The 20,593-nt window shown below is 45.9% G+C and overlaps 2 protein-coding genes across 2 annotated transcripts in view; one reads left to right on the forward strand and one right to left on the reverse strand.

The window, feature by feature from the left end:
• LOC144698448 (uncharacterized) overlaps positions 1–20,593 on the reverse strand; it is an 85,123-nt gene that overhangs the window by 30,007 nt on the left and 34,523 nt on the right. The window contains exons 5-6 of the mRNA XM_078570389.1: positions 2,591–2,604; positions 271–490 (exon numbers count right to left, since the gene is read on the reverse strand). Of these exons, the coding sequence (XP_078426515.1) occupies positions 271–490; positions 2,591–2,604 (234 nt within the window). The remainder of the gene's footprint in view (positions 1–270; positions 491–2,590; positions 2,605–20,593) is intronic.
• On the forward strand, positions 9,082–12,133 carry LOC144697217 (uncharacterized). The gene is made up of 2 exons (XM_078569112.1): positions 9,082–9,177; positions 9,948–12,133. Exon 2 carries the CDS (start codon positions 10,252–10,254, stop codon positions 10,906–10,908), a length of 657 nt encoding a protein of 218 aa, XP_078425238.1. The 5' UTR covers positions 9,082–9,177; positions 9,948–10,251; the 3' UTR covers positions 10,909–12,133.

The following is a 20,593-nucleotide window of genomic DNA, read 5'->3' on the forward strand; positions in this document are numbered from 1 at the left end:
CGTGTCGGTGCAGACTTGATGGGCCGAAGGGCCTCTCCTGCAACTGTGAGATTCTGTGAAAGTTTGGACAGCTTTCTCGGCTGGTCCGTTTGACGCTGGGCGGTGAGGCGCAGTTCGGACGTGTTTACCGCTGTTTAGATGGGCGAAGTTCTGAAATTCAGCGCTTGTAAATACGGCTCCATTGTCTGATACATTGGCTTCGGGCGATCCGTGAGTGGAAACGCATTGGCGTAACCTTTCGATGGTGGAGTGCGACGTGGGTGATCTCACCTCAAAAATCTCCATCCGTTTTGAGTCCGTGTCGATGACGAGCAAAAACGTTGAGCCCAGGGATGGATCCAGGTCGCCCACATGGATTCGCGCCCATGGTCTCAGCGGCCAGGCCATTCCCGAGGGTGTAGTGGGGGGCTGCGGCTGGCCATTTCTGTTGCAGTTGGCACCGCTGACGGTGCTCGAATAACTTCTCGATATCCGCATCCACGCCGGGCGTCTGCACGTAACTCCCGGTGAGCGTTTTCATTTTAGAAATACCCGGACTAGTGCCGTGTAATTCGGCTAGGGGCAGTTGCCTGCCTGGTACGGGGGCGGCTAACACTTGCTCCCCAAACTGCGACGCCATCCCGACAACTCAAGTCGTATTTGCGTGGTATTTGAAATCCCTTGATTGGGTTGGAGTTGGCGGATCTTAAGGTCGCGTCTGGATCTGGAAAAATTTATTGATTTTGCTTCCAATTTCCACCCCTCCATCATTTTCACATGGTCCATCTCTGACACTTCCCTTCCCTTCCTTGACCTCTCTGTCTCAATTTCTGGTGAAAGGCTGTCCACCAATATTCATTACAAGCCTACCAACTCCCACAGCTACCTCGACTACAGCTCCTCACACCCCGCTTCCTGTAAGGACTCCATCCCATTCTCTCAGTTCCTTCACCTCCGTCGCATTTGCTCTGATGATGCCACTTTCAAAAACAGTTCCTCTGACATGTCTTCCTTCTTCCTTAACCGAGGTTTTCAACCCACAGTGGTTAACAGGGCCCTCAACCGTGTCCGGCCCATCTCCCGCGCATCCGCCCTCACATCTTCCTCTCCCTCCCAGAACCATGATAGGCTCCCCCTTGTCCTCACTTATCACCCCACCAGCCTTCGCATTCAAAGGATCATCCTCCGCCATTTCCGCCAACTCCAGCATGATGCCACCACCAAACACATCTTCCCTTCACCCCCCCTGGTGGCATTCCACAGGGATCGTTCTCTCCGGGACACCCTGGTCCACTTCTCCATCACCCCCTACACCTCAACCCCCTCCCACGGCACCTTCCCATGCAACCGCAGAAGGTGCAACACCTGCCCCTTTACTTCACCTCTCCCCACTGTCCAAGGGCCCAAACACTCCTTTCCAGTGAAGCAGCATTTCACTTGCACTTCCCTCAATTTAGTCTACTGCATTCGTTGCTCCCAATGTGGTTTCCTCTACATTGGAGAGACCAAACACAGACTGAGTGACCGCTTTGCGGGACACCTTTGGTCTGTCTGCAAGCATGACCCAGACCTCCCTGTCGCTTGCCATTTCAACACTCCACCCTGCTCTCATGCCCACACGTCCATCCTTGGCTTGCTGCATTGTTCCAGTGAAGCTCAACGCAAACTGGAGGAACAGCACCTCATCTTCTGACTGGGCACTTTACAGCCTTCTGGATTGAATATTGAGTTCAACAATTTTAGATCATGAACTCTCTCCTCCATCCCCACCCCCTTTCTGATCCCCCTTTTTTCCAATAACTTATATAGATTTTTCTTTTCCCATCGATTTCCATTATTTTAAAATGTATTTCCATCCATTGTTTTATCTCTACCTTTTAGCCTATTTCATTCCCTTCCCTTCACCCACCCCACCCCCACTAGAGCTAACTGTACCTTGCTCGTCCTGCTTTCTACCCTTAATGTCACCTATTATCACATTCCTTAGATAATATCACCACTTTCAACACCTCTTTGTCCTTTTGTCTATGACATCTTCTGGTTATCTCCACCTATCACTGGCCCTCTATCCAGCTCTACCTGTCTCACCCCCACCTTAAACCAGCTTATATTTCACCCCTTTTCTATTTTTCCTTAGTTCTGTTGAAGAGTCATACGGACTTGAAACGTTAACTGTGTTCCTCTCCGCAGATGCTGTCAGACCTGCTGAGTTTTCCCATGCTTAAAAAGTACTTTGACAGGGAAGATGACCAAATGGAGGTATTACTGGTGGTAGATAAGAGAAAGAGGTAGAAATGAAGGATTCTGAAATTGACTTTCCTTTAAATTGGATAATGAGGGGGTACTTAAAAATTAAATGTAACATTGAGTTACCTTCTAGGCAATTTTCCAAGTGATTTAGAGAAGTTGTTGCGGTTACACAAAGCTATTTGTGGGAATAAGCTAGGGAGGGCAAATTTAGTTGTGCATGATGTAAATGTGGGTGATGCAGTTTCAATAAGGAAACATCCTTATGGATTAAGTCCAGCAAAATTATCACAAGTACAGAAAGAAATCAAATTCATGCTTCAAAATGATATCATAGAGTCTGGTTGCAGTAACTGGAGTTCACCTATTGCGCTGGTCCTGAAACCGGATGGAACACAAAGGTTATGTGTGGATTATCGAAAAGTAAATGCAGTGACAAAAGCGGATTCATATCCTATTCCAGGGTTGGAAGATTGTCTTGAGAAAGTGGGACAATCAAAGTTTATCACAAAGATCGACTTTCTGAGAGGATATTGGCAAGTGCCATTATCGGAGAGGGCAAAAGGAGATACCGGCTTTTGTGACACCAGATGGACCATATCAATTTAAAGTTGGTATGAAAAATGCACCAGCAACATTTCAAAGGCTGATAAACAAAGGAATTGCAGGGCTGAGCAATTGTGCTGTTTATATCGACGACTTGATAGTTTTCAGGCAAACGTGGGAGGAGCATTTACAACATCTGAAAGAACTGTTTGATCGACTTCGAGAAACTAATTTGGTGGTGAACTTGGCTAAAGAGTGAATTTGCAAAAGTGCAAGTCACACATCTAGGCCATGCCATTGGACGTGGTAAGGTAGCTCCGAGAGATGTGAAAATAAAAGCCATTGTGAATTTCCCAGTGCCTACAACAAAAGAAGTTTTGAGATATCTGGGGATGAGTGGATTTTATCAGCAATTTGTACCAAATTTTAGCAGCATGGACGCTGCATTGACTGAACTGTTAAAAAAGAACAAGAGGTTTCAGTGGGCACAGGAGTGTCAGAAAGCATTTGGCAGTTTAAAAACTATGTTGACTGCAACACCAGTTTTTTCGGCAGAACCTAATTACGCCAAGCCATCTAAGCTGCCATTTGATGCGAGTGATGTAGGTGTTGGTGCTGTACTGTTGCATGATGATGAGGCTGGAATTGAGAAACTGATAGGATATTTTTCGCGCAAGCTGAATGTGCATCATTCAACCATTGAAAAGGAGACTCTGGGTCTGGTATTAGCAGTACAGTGTTTCAAGGTTTATGTTGCAAGCAATTCTTCAGAAACAATTGTTTATGCAGATTTCTGGACAAATTTCAAGACCAAGAAAGTGCAAGACTGTTCAGATGGAGTTTATTACTGCAGCCGTTTAATTTACAGATTATACATGTGGCTGGACGAGGAAATCTAATTGCAGATGCATTGTCGAGAGCTTAAAGCTCAAAAGGAAACTGGACATTTAAAACCTGGATGCTGGACTGAAATGACCCCTGTTGACACAAAGGATTTGTAAATATTGCTGTGTTAACGCATGTCCCTGGTAATGTAACGGTTTGTGTACATCGTTAAGTATAGTAAGTAATGTAAGATGGATTGAGAAAATGGAGCCATCTTTTAAAGTTATGACAGTTCATTTTTCCATAAGGATGGAGGTGTCACAAAACTATAATAAGTTTCATAATATCATTGTGGCTTATTGTAAAGTAGGTTTATGGGTGTGAGTATAGCTCGTTTGGTCTGTGTGATTTAATTAAATTAGAGTCAGATAGGCTGCAAGCTGAAATTATCCAAAGAAGCTAGGGGTAAAAGGCATTTGGAATGCGAATGAGTAAATATGGATGAGGCCTTAGCATGTAGGGTGTGAAGGAATTTTGCATTTTTAGATAAGCGAAAGAGTTGTTTGGGTTTCAAAGGGATGGTAGGATGTTCACAACTAACAAGATAAATAGGGCAAGGTTATTATGTTTATTTTTCCCAAAAGGTACTGACCATATTGGCAACATGAAAGATTTTTATATTATGGGAAAAGTACATTTCCAAAGACATATAGAACAATGGAATTTACAGATTAAAGACAGAGAAACATATATAAATAAAAGAGGAAGTTGATGTTGTGGGGATATACAAGAACTAGAAGGAGTGTCTAAAACAGTCTTGGGGAAGCCTCCAGCCATGTTTGCAAAAGTCTGCTGTGTCCAGTAACTAGTGATTAGGAACTTTGGGATGTGTTATAATGTTAAGACACTGTAATCTTATGTATGTGCTTGAAATCTTTTCATTGGTTAATAAATGTTTTAATTTAGTTCTTAAGATCTCTAGAAGGTGTGAGCGGACTCATTACTTCTGAATCCAGTGCCCAAATCTTCTCGCAATAAATACAAATTGCAAAACTGTTGTGATAGTGTAGCCAAGTTTCCCTTGTGGGTTTAGTCTGCCTGGCACACAACACCTGCCGCGTCATAACAGTAACAAAATGCTTTCACTTCCTCGGAGACTGGCTCATTTAACCATCCTGTAAGTATCTGGTCTCTCACTTTGGGCAGAAGCGGGTCTTGATTGGTCCAGTTCCTGATCTGCTTTGCACAGATGGGCAACTTGTCTAAAACATTCAATGCAAGGATAATTTCTTGGGGTACAGGGGTGTGTAAGATACTTTCTTGCAAAGGTTAGTGGCTAAGGGCATCCGCGTTCGCTATGCATATCTCAGGTCGGTGCTTGAAAATGTATCCGTAGGTGGGCAGAATTAATGCCCATCGCTGAATTCTTGCCAAAGCTATTGGCGGGATAGCCTTGTCTTCTTTGAAAAGGCCCAGAAGTGGTTTATGATTGGAGATGATAGTAAAGTGCCTGCCATGTAAGTACTGGTCGATTTTTAAAAAAAACTCTGATGACTATTGACAGTCCTTCCTTCTCGACCTGTGAATAACCTTCCTCGGCCGCTGAGAGGGTTCTTGATACATAACCTATTTGGCCTCTCAGAACCGTCGTCTGTTTCATGGGACAATACTCCGCCAACGCCATACGGAGAGGTGTCGCGGGTCAATATCAATTCTTTAGCTGGGTCAAAGTGCACTAACAATGTTGAGGAGTGCAGCAGTTGTTTTACTCTGTTGAAGGCTGACTCCTGTGGGCCAACAATGGTGTTTCTTCAATAGTGTGTGCAAGGTGGCCAAAACAGTTGATAAGTTTGGTAAAAATCACCCGTAGTAGTTTACCATCCCTAAACATGATTTGAGTTTGTGGGGGAAGGCGCCTCCTTTGTCACCTTAACCTTTTCTTCCACAGGGTGTAATCCTTGTGCATCTACGCGGTGCCCAAGATAGGTAACTTCGGTGACTTGGATAGTGCATTTCTCCTTTTTTTATGTGGGCTCCAGCTTCCTCCTCCAAATTTGGTAAATGCTCAGCCCCTGTTGATCCAGTTGTGAGGACATCGTCAAGGTGGGCTACAACCCATGGCAATTCCTGTAGCAAACTCTCCATCATCCTTTGAAGTATTTGAGGATACGCCAAAAGGTAGACACGTGTAGTGGAATAGGCCTTTGTGTGTGTTTATCATGACATACCCCCCCGGGATGTGTTATCCAACTCGAATTGCTGGTACGCGAGGCTCATCTCCAACTTAGTGTAGGATTGACCTCCTGCCAGCTTTGCGTACAAGTTTTCAATTCTTGGGATTGGGGGGTATTTATCCAACTTGGTGGCCCGATTGACTGTTAGCTTATAATCGCCGCAAATGCGGACGGCCTTATCCGGTTTCAGAACGGGGATGATTGGTGCTGCCCATTTCCGAAAATTGAACCGGCTGTATGATGCCTAGTTTTTCCAACCTGTTTAACTCAGCATCCACTTTTTCCTCTTAAGGCATATGGTACTGGTCTTGCCTTAAAAAGAAACGGGGAGTTGCCTGTGGATCAATATAAATCTTGGCTTGCAAGCCATTTTTCTGAACTTGTTACGAAAGGAGCTGTCGTATTTTTTTTTAAACAATTCTAGCATTCCTCCTGCCCGTACTTGAAAAATCTCAGACCAAATTAACTTGATTGCTTTTAGCCAATCACGGCCCGGAAGAAGGCTTGGTCCTTTCCCAGTCACTATTATTACTGGGAGCTGGGCTGACTGCTGCCCATAGCTCACAGATGCCATGGCGGTGCCTTTTACTTTCATGGCTTCTCCCGTGTAAGTCTTCAACTGGGCGGAAGTTCTCTCCAGGCTTAAGGGCTAGGTACCTTATCTCGGGTACTGAAATGTGCGCTCACCCATCGCTGTGGCTGATGCCCCTGTATCTACCTCCATATCTAGAGGCTTCCCATTTATGTGGAGTGTAACAGTGATATGGTTTGCCTTGACCACTTTAAGATTAAAAAGAGTGTGAATGTCAGGATCAGTCATTTCAGGCTCTTCCACATTATGTACTTCTTTGCTGGCTGGTTACTTGGCAATCTGGACCTGGCTCTGCCATGCTTTATCAAATGCCCTCTTTTGCGACAGTAGTAGCACTCGGCCTCCTTAAATCTACATGTTTCAGAAGTGCGGTTACCCCCACATCAGTAACAATTCAACTTCAGGGTCGCTGTCTGATTGCCACCGGTATGTTTTTTTTGATTTCTGGGTGATTGGGAAACGATTCCCACTTCGCGGCTGCTTCCGCGGTTTTGGCACCACATCTGCCTGCAGGGCTCCCTCCCTAACTGGTAAACAGCGCCATTTTGCGAGCTCTGTAGCTCCTGCAAATCTTTATCAATGCTTTCCATGGCCAGCGCTATCTCCATTGCTCGTTTAAAATTGATATCTTCTGCCTGCAATTGACGCTGAATGGCACACAACAAACCAACCCATCCCGTAGCACCTCATTCACGGTCGCTCCAAAATCACCATGCTCTCACAATGGCTTCAACTTAGCAATTTAATTCGCTATCAATTCACCTGGGGCCCTCACCCTCATTTTAAATTTGAATCTTTGCACAATGACGGATGGTTTACGGCTGAAAATGGCCCTTTGCTAAATCCACGAGCTCACTGAACGATTCAGAGTCGGGCGCGCTTGGGGCTGTGAATAAGGTTGTAGGTTTGACTCCCAAAGGCGCTCAAGAGAACTGCTTTGCGCTTTTCCTCCTCCCCTGTTTAGAAATAAAACCCGAGGCCGCGTATTGAGGCCAGTCCTCTGTGTGGGGGGTGGGGCCGGGGGGAGTCAAATGGGTCGCTCCTCCCAAAGGGAGGCATCCTGGTGAGTATATATTTTTTTCCTTCTTTAAAAGGAGATACTCACAGTTGTAGGGCGAGAGGCAGCACCAGGGTCATTTATCCTCGTCGCCAGATGTAGAGAGGTTACGACCGAGAGGCTTCTGTGGTTGAACACCGAACTTTATTTACAGAGCTGCTGGATTAGCTGCAGGTCCCTCGCAAGGCTACAATACATTCTCCAGACTAGGAAAACTCTGCCCCTTATAAACTTGCCTCCGCTTGGTGTTGATTGGCTGCTCTGACCACCAAGGTTTTTTTTTTGAAAAATATACTTTATTCATAAAATATCTGGAAGAACATTACAAACCATTTCAAAATCACCGTCGCATAAGTACAATCAAATTCAACTTTTACATATGTATCACAAGGTGCATCAATACAATCAATGAATATTACAATCATTTCAATATGGTCAATGCAGACAATCAGACAATGGTACTGGAGTTATCAACATACATCATGTTGCACTCTGAGGTGCTTCAATACAATTATAATACAATTAGTATTCACTGCATACATTCATTTTGAGCTGTACAGCCCGAGTGGCTCTCAACAGTTCCCAGCCCCTCGGAGCTCTGTGGCAGAAAGGTCTGAGACAGCGAACTTTTCCCATTGTGCCTTTGCGGCGGCTGCCCCAAGCTTTAGTGCGTCCCTCAGCACGTAGTCCTGGACTTTGGAATGTGCCAGTCTGCAACACTTGGTCGGGGACAATTCTTTGCACTGGAAGACCAACAAGTTTCGGGCAGACCAAAGAGCGTCTTTCACCGAGTTGATGATCCTCCAGCTGCAGTTGATGTTTGTCTCGGTGTGTGTCCCTGGGAACAGCCCGTAGAGCACAGAGTCCTGTGTCACAGAACTGCTCGGGATGAACCTCGACAGAAGCCACTGCATCTCTCTCCAGACCTTCTTTGCAAAGGCACAATCCACAAGGAGGTGAACAACAGTCTCGTTCCCACCACAGCCACCTCGAGGGCAACGTGCAGAGGGGGTGAGACTCCTGGTGTGTAGGAAGGATCTGACGGGGAGGGCCTTTCTCACCACCAGCCAAGCTACGTCTTAGTGCTTGTTGGAAAGTTCTGGCGATGAGGCATTCTGCCAAATGACTTTGACAGTCTGCTCGGGGAACCATCCCACAGGATCCACCCTCTCCTTTTCCTGCAGGGCCTCTAAGAAGTTATGTGCCGACCACTGCTTGATGGACTGACCATCAAGGTTTGCCTTAAAGCAACGTTCACCACACCAGTTATTCCTTGAAGTCAGCCCTTGAATTGTTTGTGCATTGTTTCATCATGTTCCCACATTTCAGTAACAAATGTTGAAATGTTTGCTCCACACCCACAGGGTTTCATCTGTTTAAAGCCACAAACAGGAAGATCCAGTTTTCTCCTGGAGTTTGAGACAAATCAGCTTCCAAAATGATGCAGAGTTTCAGCCAATGAGGGAGATCAGGGCTCAGCCCCGCCCCTCATTCATCCCGATTGGTTGGAGGACCAGCCGCTCTCATTCGGTCCTCCAGAACCGCCCCCTCTTCCTATTGGTCCGGAGCTGCCGTCAATCACTCCCCGGGCCTTGTGATCTGGAGCATGCGCAGTGCGGGTGATGCCCATGGCTAAGACGCCTGTTTGACTCACCTTCAGGCGGGAAGGACCTTCGCTTGGGCGAAGGAAGCGTGAGGTGCGTTGGGTGGGCGGAAAGGCTTTATAAGCCAGTATAGGCCTCGAAGGCGAAACAAGAAGTTACTGGTCCCGAGTTTGCATCGAGCCGGGAGGATTTTTTTTCCGCAGGGCCTTTCTCGGTCACAGGTCCGAGTAAACAGCCGCCATCTTTATTGGGGGCGATGTGCAGCAGGGCGCATGCGCAGCTTCCATCTTGAGCGGGGTAAATGTGCAGCGGTGCGCATGTGCGGTCATTCCTCCTCCGCCTCCTCCCCCCCCAAGCAGGAGGAGAGAATGTTGTGAATTTCTATCCTGGACTGACAGGGATGGGTTTTGGAAACTCCTTTTACAGGGGGTTAGAGGGGGAGGATTTACGCAATGCAAAGATCACATTAAGATCTGACAGAGTCACTCGATTAATCAGAACCTGGTTGTTATCGACCTTTGGGTGTAAGCATTGCGTCCCAGGTCATCACCGCTCTCCATGGGGGAGACAGTGGTAACGTCCCTGGACTAGTAATCGAGAGGCCCAGGCTAATGTCCGGAGGACAAGGGTTCAAACTCAACCAGCTAGTGGAATTTAAATTCAATTAATTACCTGGAATTTAAAAGCTAGCCTTCGTAATGGCGACTGTGAAACCATTGCCGTGACTTTGTGGGAATGGGAAATTGTGAGGGACTGAAATTTACAGCTTTGGGAAACAAGAGAGTAAAATATATCTGCTAGAAACTAGAATTATCTGTTCTGAACTTGTGGCCTGGACTAACCTGTCTAAACTGGTTTTACAGTGTTATAAGGATTGGATGGACAGATAGGAAACTCAAATCGAACATCACATCGAGATCTGACCGATTCACTCAATTCATCAGGACCTGAATATCATTGGCCTTTGACTGAGGAAGGAATGTTTCTCTGATCTGTCCGTGGGAAAAGATTTCAGACATCAAGTGTGACTGGAAAAGCACCGAGACACACACACACACACACACACACACACCCGAGTGAGAGTGTACCAGCGAACTGACTGTGGAAAGAGCTTTACACAGCCTGAAAAAAAAATCACACCGTTCTCAGCGGAGAGAAGCAATATACATGTGTGTTGTGGACGAGGCTTCAAGTGATCATCCCAACCTGGAGAGACACAAGGACACCAACACTACGGAGAAACCGTGGAAATGTGGGGACTGTGGGAAAGGATTCAGCTACCCGTCTGAGTTGGAAATTCATCGACGCACTCACACCGGGGAGAGGCCATTCACCTGCACTGCGTGCGGGACGGGATTTTCTCGTTTGTCCAACCTGCAGAGACACCAGCGTATTCACTCCGACGTGAGAATCTTTAAATGCTCCGACTGTGAGAAGAGCTTTAAAAGCAGCAGTGACCTGCAGAAGCACCAGCGCACTCACACCGGAGAGAGGCCATTTGCCTGCCCCGTGTGTGGGAAGGGATTCACGTGTTCATCCAACCTGCTGAAGCACCGGCGCACTCACACTGGGGAGAGGCCGTTCATCTGCTCTGTGTGCGGGAAGGGATTCACTGGGTCTTTCACCCTGCTGCAGCACCAGCAAGTTCACACGGCAGAGAGGCCATTCACCTGCTCCGAGTGCGGGAAGGGATTCACCCGTTCGTTCACCCTGCTGTCACACCAGCGAGTTCACACTGGCGAGAGGCCGTTCACCTGCCCTGTGTGTGGGAAGGGATACACTCGGTCGTCTCATCTCCTGAGACACCAGGTAGATCACGACTGACTTGAGGGGTTGGAATCCACTGTTTCTGCCGTTAATCACATCCAGGCCAGATTCATGTGTGGGTGAATCCTGAGGTGTGTAAGAAATGTGTCACAGCCGCTCTCTTCCAATGGTTCAGAGCTCGTAGACATGGAACAGAAGGCTCCTTTACAACTGGGTTTAGAGTCAGGAAGAACAACGGTGAATGCTGGAAATGTGCTGTCAAATCAGAGATTGGTGTAAAACTGTGATCTGTTCCTGACTGAGAGTGAAACGGCAGCTTTAAGTTTCCAGTCTGAAAATGACTGTGGTAATTATGGTACGAGGATTTAAAATGTTTCTGTGACATTTCTGATTCTACAAATGTAGGGCAATAACAACAAGAAGTTGCATTTATATAGAACCTTCAACTTTGTAAAACATCCCAAGGTGCTTCACAGATGGCCAAAAGCTTGGCCGAAGAGGTAGATTTCAAGAAGTATCTTAAAGGAGGAGAGAGAGGTTTAGGGAGGGAATTCCAGAGCTCAGGAACTCGGTAGCTGAAAGCACGGCCACCGATGCTGTCGTGATGGAGGTAGGGGATGCATTGGATGAGAGCAGGGAGCTCGGAGAGTCATGGGCTGAAGGAGGCTCCAGAGGGGAGGAGGAAGAGGAGGCTCCACAAATAACACCGTTCTCAACGATGGGAGAGCCCAACACATCAATGCAAAAGATGAGGCTGGAGCATTTGCAACCACCTTCAGCTAGATGTGCTGAGTGGATGATCCATCATGTTCCCCAGCGTCACAGATGCCAGTCTTCAGCCAATTCGGCTCCACGTGATATTAAGAAGGACTCTGGTCCTCCAGCCAATCAGAGCGCGAGCTTTGCGCTTATGAAGATTGAGCTTCACCCCCAACAAATACTTCCTCGCGGGTCCAACATCTGTGCGTAAAGCACTTTCTTCCCTCCCCTTTCCATTTAGTTTCCGATTCTCGGTTTATTTCTGTTGATTTTAGTTTGATTGTTACAGTAAAAGCTTTTCTCGAGCGAAATCTTGCCCTTTGGTTCATGCCCTTGGAATTGTCTGAGAACTGGTTTATCGTAGAAGTGACCAGTCTCCATGGAGACCGTGGCAACATCGATATGTCTAGTATTGTTAACATGGTACACATGAGATATATCATTTATGGTTCTGTAATAAAGTATATTGATTACTATTACTAGTCTTGTAATACATGACTGTAGTTGCCTTATACATTTCCAGTCGTGGGGTCATTACAGCACAGAAGGAGTCCAATCTGAAACGCGGGCTCTTTCCTCCCCCCTTTCCATTTCTTTGCTGGTTCTGGGTTTGTTTGCTGTCGATTTTAGTTTGGTCGTTACATTAAAGTTTGTAATCTTGCTCTTCAGTTTACTCCCTCGGTGTTTGCCTGAGAATTGGTTTCTTTTAAAGCCGTCGGTCCCCATGGGGATTGCAACCGCATTGATATGTCCTGCGTCGTCACACGGTACATATGAGATATGCTATTTGTGCTTCGATCATAAAGTACACATTATTTCTAGCCTTGTCGTATAGTCCTGTGGCAATGGCATATATTTCCAGTCGGAGAGCCATTGTGGCACAGAAGGTGCCCATTCGGCCACTCGTGGCCCATGCCGACTCTCTGTGGAGCAATCCAGTCAGTCCCATTCCTCCTCTATATCCCCATTCCCCAGCAAGTTTATTTCCTTCAAGTGCCCGTCCAATTTCATTTTGAAACCGTTCGTCTTGGCAACCACCAGGCTCATAGGCAGCAAGCTCCAGGACACGGCCACTCGCTGCTTAAATAAAGTTTTTCCTCACATTGTCTCCTGTATTTCTAATCAATCAATGTAGTACTGTATATCGCACACATTTTTAGTCCAGTTTTATCCATATATGAAATATATACGTATGGCGAACAGCCTGCATGAAGATTTTCTTATCTTTGTGTCCCAGACAGAAAGCGGTGAATTGGGAAGGTGTATATTCGGTACCAACAGAGTGAGAATGGAGGGAGTGTGTGTGTGGGGCTGGAGATTTACAGCTTCAGGGGAACGAGAGACAAAAGAATGTTCCATCGAAGCCAGAATTGCCTATTCGGCGCTGACTTTTGCAACTCCTTTTCTCAGGATATTAGAAGGGGAGGATCTACAGACAGAAACCTCAAACCGAACATCACATCATTTTCTGACAGAGCCACTCAAGATTCATCGGGACCTGAATTTCACTGACCACTGATTCTTGGAGGAGAAGTGTGTGTCTGTTCTGTCTGCTTCAAAAGGTTTTAAACATCAGTGTGACTGGAAAAGCACCAAGACACACACACACCCCTCCCAAGTGAGAGTGACCCAGTTCACTCAGAGAATTTTACAGTCTGAAAATACATCGCACCACTCAGAGCAGGGAGAGACCAGACCAGAACTGTTGCGTGTGTGGACGAAGCTTGAACTGCCCGTTGAAACAGGAGAGACAGAAGGATACGCGCACCATGGAGGAGGAAAAAGTGCTGGAAGCTCATTGATGTGTTCACACTGGGGAGGGGCCTTTCACCTGCTCTGTGTGTGGGAAGGGCTTCACTCAGTTATCCAGCCTGCAGACACACAATCACATTCGCACTGGGGAGTGTCAATTCACCTGCTCTGTGTGTGGGAAGGGCTTCACTCGGTTATCCAGCCTGCTGAGACACCTTGGTGGCCACACCAATGAGAGACCTCTCCAATGCTCTGACCGTGGGGGGTGACTTTAAGAACTCTGAGGAACTAATGGTCCACCAGCGCATTCACACTGAGGAGAGACTGTTCAACTGCTCTTGCTGCACAAAGTGGTTTAGAACGTCATCCAGCCTGAGCAGACACCAGCGAGTTCACACCGGGGACAAGCCATTCATCTGCTCTGTGTGCGGGAGGGGATTCACTCAGACATCCACCCTGCAGAGACACCGGCGAGCTCACAAGTGATTACAGGGGTTGGTTTCTGCTGTTATTGCTGCTGTTAATCACATCCAGGACTGAACCATGTTCATTCTGACAGTTGGTGAAGTGGGAGGGTCGGAGGGTTTCTTTCTGCTGGACTGGCCGGTCTCATGACCTTGCTTCCCGTGGCCTGATGTTCTTTGAGCCTGGGAGGGCACATTTCCAATGAAATTATCCACAAAAGCTGATGGAGGACATTTATTTATCCTGGATAGTAAATAGTGTTTTTCCTACCACTACAGTTAGATCTAAAGTATATACATTTGACTCTGTTCCATTGAGTCTACAGCACGGGGCCAGGCCAGTCAGCACAATTGGTCTCTGTCAGTATTTATGCTCCACATGAGCCTCCACTCACCCCTCTTCATCTCCCCCTATCAGCACATCCTTCTATTCCTTTCTCCCTCGTGTTTGTATCTAGCTTCCCCTTAAATGTATTTATGCTATTCACCTCAACCACTGGCTGTGGTAGTGAGTTCCACATTCTCACCACTCGCTGGGTAAAGAGGTTTCTCATGACATCCCTACTGGATTATTGAACCCTTTCATAATCTTAAAGACTTCCATCAGGTCACCCTTCAGTCTTCTCTTTTCCAGAGAAAAGCAGCCCCAGTCTTTCCTGAGGGTTAAATGCTCTCAGTTCTGGTATTATTCTTGTGAATCTTTGTTGCCCCTTCTCCAGTGCCTCTATTTCCTCTTTTTAAATGGAGATCGCAAATGTTGACAGTCCTCCCAGTGTAGTCTAACCATGGTTCGAAACATGTTGAACATAACCTCCCTGCTTTTCAATTCTATCCCTCCAGAATGGAACCCTATATCTGGGCCCCGCACTTTAGGAAAGATGTGAAGGGCTCAGAGAGGATGCAGAGGAGATTTACGAGAACGGCACCAGAGATGAGGTACTCCAGTTAGCTGGAGGGACAGGAGCAGCTGAAATTGTTCTCTTTGGGTCACACATTTACTGGGGCAGTGAAGCAGGCCATTCGGCCCATCGAGTCCAGGCTGACTCGGTAGAACAAAGCAATCAGTCCTAATGGCCCGTTCTATTCCCAAAGACCGGCAAATTTATGTCCCTCACGCCGATCCAATTTCCTTCTCAGATTGTTCATCGTCTCCACTTCCACCAACCTCGTAGACAGAGAGTTCCAGGTCATTACCGCTCATTGAATAAAAATGTTTTTCCTTCTATCCCTCCCCTATATCTCCTGGCCAAATCTCTAAATCTGTCCCCCTAATCCTTGTACCATCAGCTGATGGGAACAGCTTTTCTCTGTCCGCCTTATCCAAACCTGTCAGAATCTTCTACACCTCTATCAAATCTCCCCTCCACCTCCTTTCCTCCAAGGAGAACAACCCCAGTTTCTCCAACCTGACCTCGCGGTTAAAATCCCTCATCCCTGGAACCATTCTGGTAAATCTCCTCTCCACCCACTCAGGGACCCTCACACCCTTCCTCAAGTGTGGTGACCAGATCTGGATACAATAATGTATTTGGTTCTATCCGGAACTTTATAAAAGGTTCAGCGTAACTTCCCTCTTTTTGTACTCAGTACCTCTATTTCTGAAGCCCAAGATTCTATCAATCCGCGAATCCTCCCAGCAACACCTATGGCAGGCGGTAAGAGTGGGAGCAACTCCGGCTCAGACAGGCTTGATGTGGATTGGTGCCCCTCAAGCGATACCCTCTGGCTTCAGGCTAGTGATCTGTTCAGGGAAAGAAACAATCCAGGAGAAACAGCCGGAAGCAGGTGCTTTGTCTGCCACGTGTGTATCACGACACGGGAAGTCTTTGAAGCCGGAGATCCCGCTTGCTTTGCTAATTCCTCTCTCAATCACCCCACCACCTTCAATGATCTCTGCACATGAACCCCCAGGGAGCCTCTGTCCCTGCTCACTCTTTGGAACTGTGCCAGTCAGTCTATGTTGCCTCTGCCTGTCCCTTCCGCCAAACCACATCGCCTCACGCTTCTCTATTAAATTCCATCTGCCACTTCAGAGAATGTTAAGGGGAGATTTAAGTGTTAAGCTAAACGTAGAGCAGAGGAGACGCTGCTTTCTTTAATCTGTCACCCACAATTGAAGATGAGCCTCCTCCCTTTAAACATACGAGGATGGTGGAGCACAGAAGGAGGCCATTCGGCCCATCGTGCTCATGCCAGCTCTTTGAATCAGCGACCCAATTAATCCCATAGCTCTGCAATTTTCTTATCCTTTACCTGTTTAAAGGTCCCACCATTTGCCTCCAGTGCCAAAATCTGCTAATAAGAAAACCATAGTATAAATAAATGCACTGGACTGACAAATGTTGAAGTGTTGGCTTAGAGCCACAAGTTTAAATTCTCATTTGAGCGTCTGGCACCTTTCTGACTCCCTATTGCTCGTGTCACTGACAGCCAGGCGACGGAGCTGAGGGCTGAACTGATCAGAGAATATCAGGGTCTGCGCCCCAGGTGGGAAACTGCCATGGGCGTCGCACTGATAGAGAGACAGGGAGGTGCCGGAGGACTGACTGGGAAATGGGCCTCCAACCAGCTGGGGCAGGAGGGGCCGACCGGGGCTGATGGTGACGGGACCCCCGGGGGTTCAGTGCCCCTGTGACCAAAGCAGAGAGAGTCATGGAAACAGGGCACGGAGGAGCCGAACAGAAACCATTCGGATCCAGAACATTGTGGCACATCCTTTTACTCTGACTGTCTTTGACCCTGAAATAATTTTCTGTGTTTCTGACCATGAATAAACTTTTTTCAGTAATAATATTTGATTTGGCTGGGATTTTCATGAGCAAATTTATGCATTTTCAGAGAAAACAGGTAAGAGGGGCAGGCAAGCTCTAAGTGAGTCCCTCTAAATCGGGAAATAATGGAGGTGTGTAAGAAAGGCGCTACAATTGTCATGGGTGATTTTAATCTGCATATTGACTGGACAAATCAGATTGGCAGGGGTAACATGGAAGACGAATTTGTTGAGTGCATCAGGGATTGTTTCTTAGAGCAATACGTTGCAGAACCTACCCGGGAACAGGCTATTTTAGATCTAGTAATGTGTAATGAGGTGGGATTAATAAGAGGTCTCATAGTTAAGGATCCTGAAGGGGGTTGCGATCACAACATGGTAGAACTTCAAATTCAGTTTGAGGGTGAGCAACTCGGGTCTCAAACCAGTGTCCTCAACTTAAATAAGGGCAATCACAGAGCTATGAAGAAAGAGTTGTCTAATGTGGGCTGGGGAAAACAGACCAAGGGGAAGGTCAGTGGATGAGCAATGGCAGACATTTAAGCAGATATTTCCTAATGCTCAGCAAAAATTTATCCCAGTCAAAAGGAAGGACTCGATAAGAAGGATGAATCACCCGTGGTTAACAAAGGTGGCCAAGGAGCGAATCCAATCAAAAACTAAAGCATACAAAGTGGCAAAAACTAGTGGTAGGAATTTTTAGGAACCAGCAGCAGATGACTAAAAAGCTAATAAAGGGGGAGAAAATTGATTATGAAAGTAAATTGGCAAGAAATATAGAAACAAACAGCAAGAGCCTCTACGGGTATATATAAAAAGAGAGAGAGTAGCTAAAGTGAGCATGGGACCCTTAACAGATGCGACTGGAGAATTGATAAAGGGGAACAGGGAACAGGGAAATGGCAGATCATTTAAACCAATATTTTGCATTGGTCTTCACGGTATAAAAGTTCCAAAGATATCAGATAAGCAAGGAGCTAATGGGAGGAAAGATCTTGTGACATTCTCCGTCACGAGGGACAAAGTATTTGACAAACTAATGGGACTAAAAGCAAACAAGTTGCCAGGACCTGATGACCTGCATCCAAGGGTTTTAAAGGAAGTGGCTGCAGAGGTAGTGGAGGCATTGGTCGAAATATTCCAGAACTGGTTGGATTCCAGGAGGGTCCCAGCAGATTGGAAAACTGCTAATGTGATGCCCCTGTTCAAGAAGGAAGGGAGAAAAAAAGCAGGAAACTATAGGCTAGTCAGCCTAACATCTGTCATTGGGCAGATGTTATTGGACAGAGTTCATTATTAAGGAAGAAAGAGCAGGACATTTAGAAAAGCTTAACGTAATCAAGCAGAGTCAACGTGGTTTTGTGAAAGGGAAATCATGTTTGACAAATTTTCTAGAGTTCTTTGAGTATATAACAAGCAGAGTTGATAAAGGGGAACCAGTAGATGTAGTGTATTTGGATTTCCAGAAAGCATTCGATAAGGTGCCACATAAAAGGTTATTGCACAAGATCAGAACTCACGGTATTGCGGGCAATGCATTACCATAGGTTGAGGATTGGTTAACACACTGAAGACAGAGAGTAGAGATTAATGGGTATTTCTCAGGTTAGAAAGACGCAACTCGTGGGATGCCACAAAGATCAGTCCTAGGGCCTCAATTATTTGCTAACTATATTAACGTCTTGGAGGAGGGGGCAGAGTGTAATGTATCCAAATTTGATAACGATACAAAAATAGTTATGATGAGGACATAAGAAACCGGCAAGGGGATATAGACAGGTTGAGTGAGTGGCAAAAGTTTGGCAGATAGAGTTTAATGTAGGAAAGTGTGAGGTCATGTACTTTGTTAGGAAGAATCAAAAGGCAGACTATTATTTAAATGGAGAGAGACTCCAAAAAAACTGCAGCACAGAGGGATCTGGGTGTCCTTGTGCATGAAACACAAAAAGTTAGCATGCAGGTGCAGCAAGTAATTAAGAAGGCAAATGGAATTTTGGCCTGTATTACTAGGGGGTTGGAGTTTAAAAATAGTCTTGTTACAACCGTACAGGGTGTTGGCGAGGCCGCACCTGGAGTACTGTGTACAGTTTTGGTCCCTGTATTTAAGAAAGGATATACTGGCATTGGAGACAGTTCAAAAGAGATTCACTAGGCTGATTCCTGGGATGCCGGGGTTGACTTATCAAGAACAGCTAAACAGGTTAGGCCTTTATTCATTACAGTTTAGAAGAATGAGGGGTGATCTTATTGAAATGTACAAGGTTCTGAGGGGGTTTGACAGGGTAGATGTTGGGAAGATGTTTCCACTAGTGGGGGAAACTCGAACGAGGGGGACACAGTTACAGAATAAGGGGACACTCATTTAAAACTGAGAGGCAAAGGAATTTCTTCTCTCAGAGGGCAGTGAATGTCTGGAATTCTCTACCCCAGGGAGTTATGGAGACCAGATCACTGAAAGTATTTCAAGAGGAGGTAGATAGATCTGTGAAATATTGGAGAGTTGAGGGTTATGAGGAGCAAGGCATGAAAGAGGAGTTGAGGCATGGGGCAGATCAACCATGATGTTATTGAAAGGCGGGGCAGGCTTGAGGGGCTGAATAGCCTGCTCCTGCTCCTATTTCATATGCCCTTATATTCTAAGGTAATTGGCAAAGCAGCCAACCGGGCAACATGATTTTTTTTTGATGCAGAGACATTAGAAAATGGCATTTGGGGAGTCAATTAACCCTTTTCTCAAACTCAGAAGTTATTCAAGATGATAACTCTGACAATGACAGTGAACATTCAATTTTGTTATGTTTTTAAATACTTTTGGGAATATGGTGGTATTTTGTATAAAAAAAAGGCTGTGAGTGTGTGTGTCATGAAAATATAATGATTCATTCATTTTCATAATATCTTTCTGGTTTATTGTGAAGTAGGTTTATGGGGTAAGTATAGTTGGGTCCGTCTGCCTATGATTTAGTTACATTTGGAGTCAAGTGGACTGAAAGCTTTAACTTAAACAAAAACAGAATTACCTGGAAAAACTCAGCAGGTCTGGCAGCATCGGCGGAGAAGGAAAGAGTTGACGTTTCGAGTCTTCATGACCCTTCAGCAGAACTGAGTATAGTTAGGAGAGGGGTGAAATATTAGCTGGTTTAAGGTGGGGGGGGGAGCGGGGAGAGAGAAGTTGGAGGGGGCGGGTGGTTATAGGGACAAGCAAGCAGTGATAGGAGCAGATAATCAAAAGATGTCACAGACAAAAGGAACAAAGAGGTGTTGAAGGTAGTGATATTATCTAAGAAAATGTGCTAATTAAGAATGATTATTATTAAGAATGATAAGAATTGATTATCTGCTCCTATCACTGCTTGCTTGTCCCTACAACCACCCCCCACCCCCCAACTTCTCTCCCCCCCCCAACCCCCCTTAAACCAGTTTATATTTCAAGGGTCATGAGGACTCAAAACGTCAACTCTTTTCTTCTCCGCCGATGCTGCCAGACCTGCTGAGTTTTTACAGGCAATTCTGTTTTTGTTTTGGATTTCCAGCATCCGCAGTAGTTTTTTGTTTTTATGTAAGCTTTAACTCATCACCTGACATGCTAATGGGTGAACATGGATGCTATCTTGGCATGTCAGGTGTGAAGTGAATTTGCATTTTTAGACAGATTACGGGAGATTCGGATTTCAAAGGGATTTTAGTCTGTTTACAACCAGCCAGACAAGCAGGGCTAAGGAATGTGTTTATTTTTCCCAAAGGTTATTGGCAATAAATAGTAGCAACATGAAAGAATATTGTGAGGAAGATACAGTTTCAAAGACATATGAAACAATAGAATTTACATATGAAAAGAGAGAAACATATATAAGGGAGAATGAGGCTATGTGTCAGGAGAAGACCCATGTGAGAACTAACAGAAGTGTGTGAAATAGCCTTAATGAAGCCTCCCACATTTGTGCATAAATCTGCTGTCTACCGAAACTGAAGCTGGAGAAAAGCCATTTGGAATCCC

Source organism: Cetorhinus maximus, chromosome 23, assembly GCF_964194155.1.
Source record: "Cetorhinus maximus chromosome 23, sCetMax3.hap1.1, whole genome shotgun sequence".
In the NCBI taxonomy this organism is placed as follows: domain Eukaryota; kingdom Metazoa; phylum Chordata; class Chondrichthyes; order Lamniformes; family Cetorhinidae; genus Cetorhinus; species Cetorhinus maximus.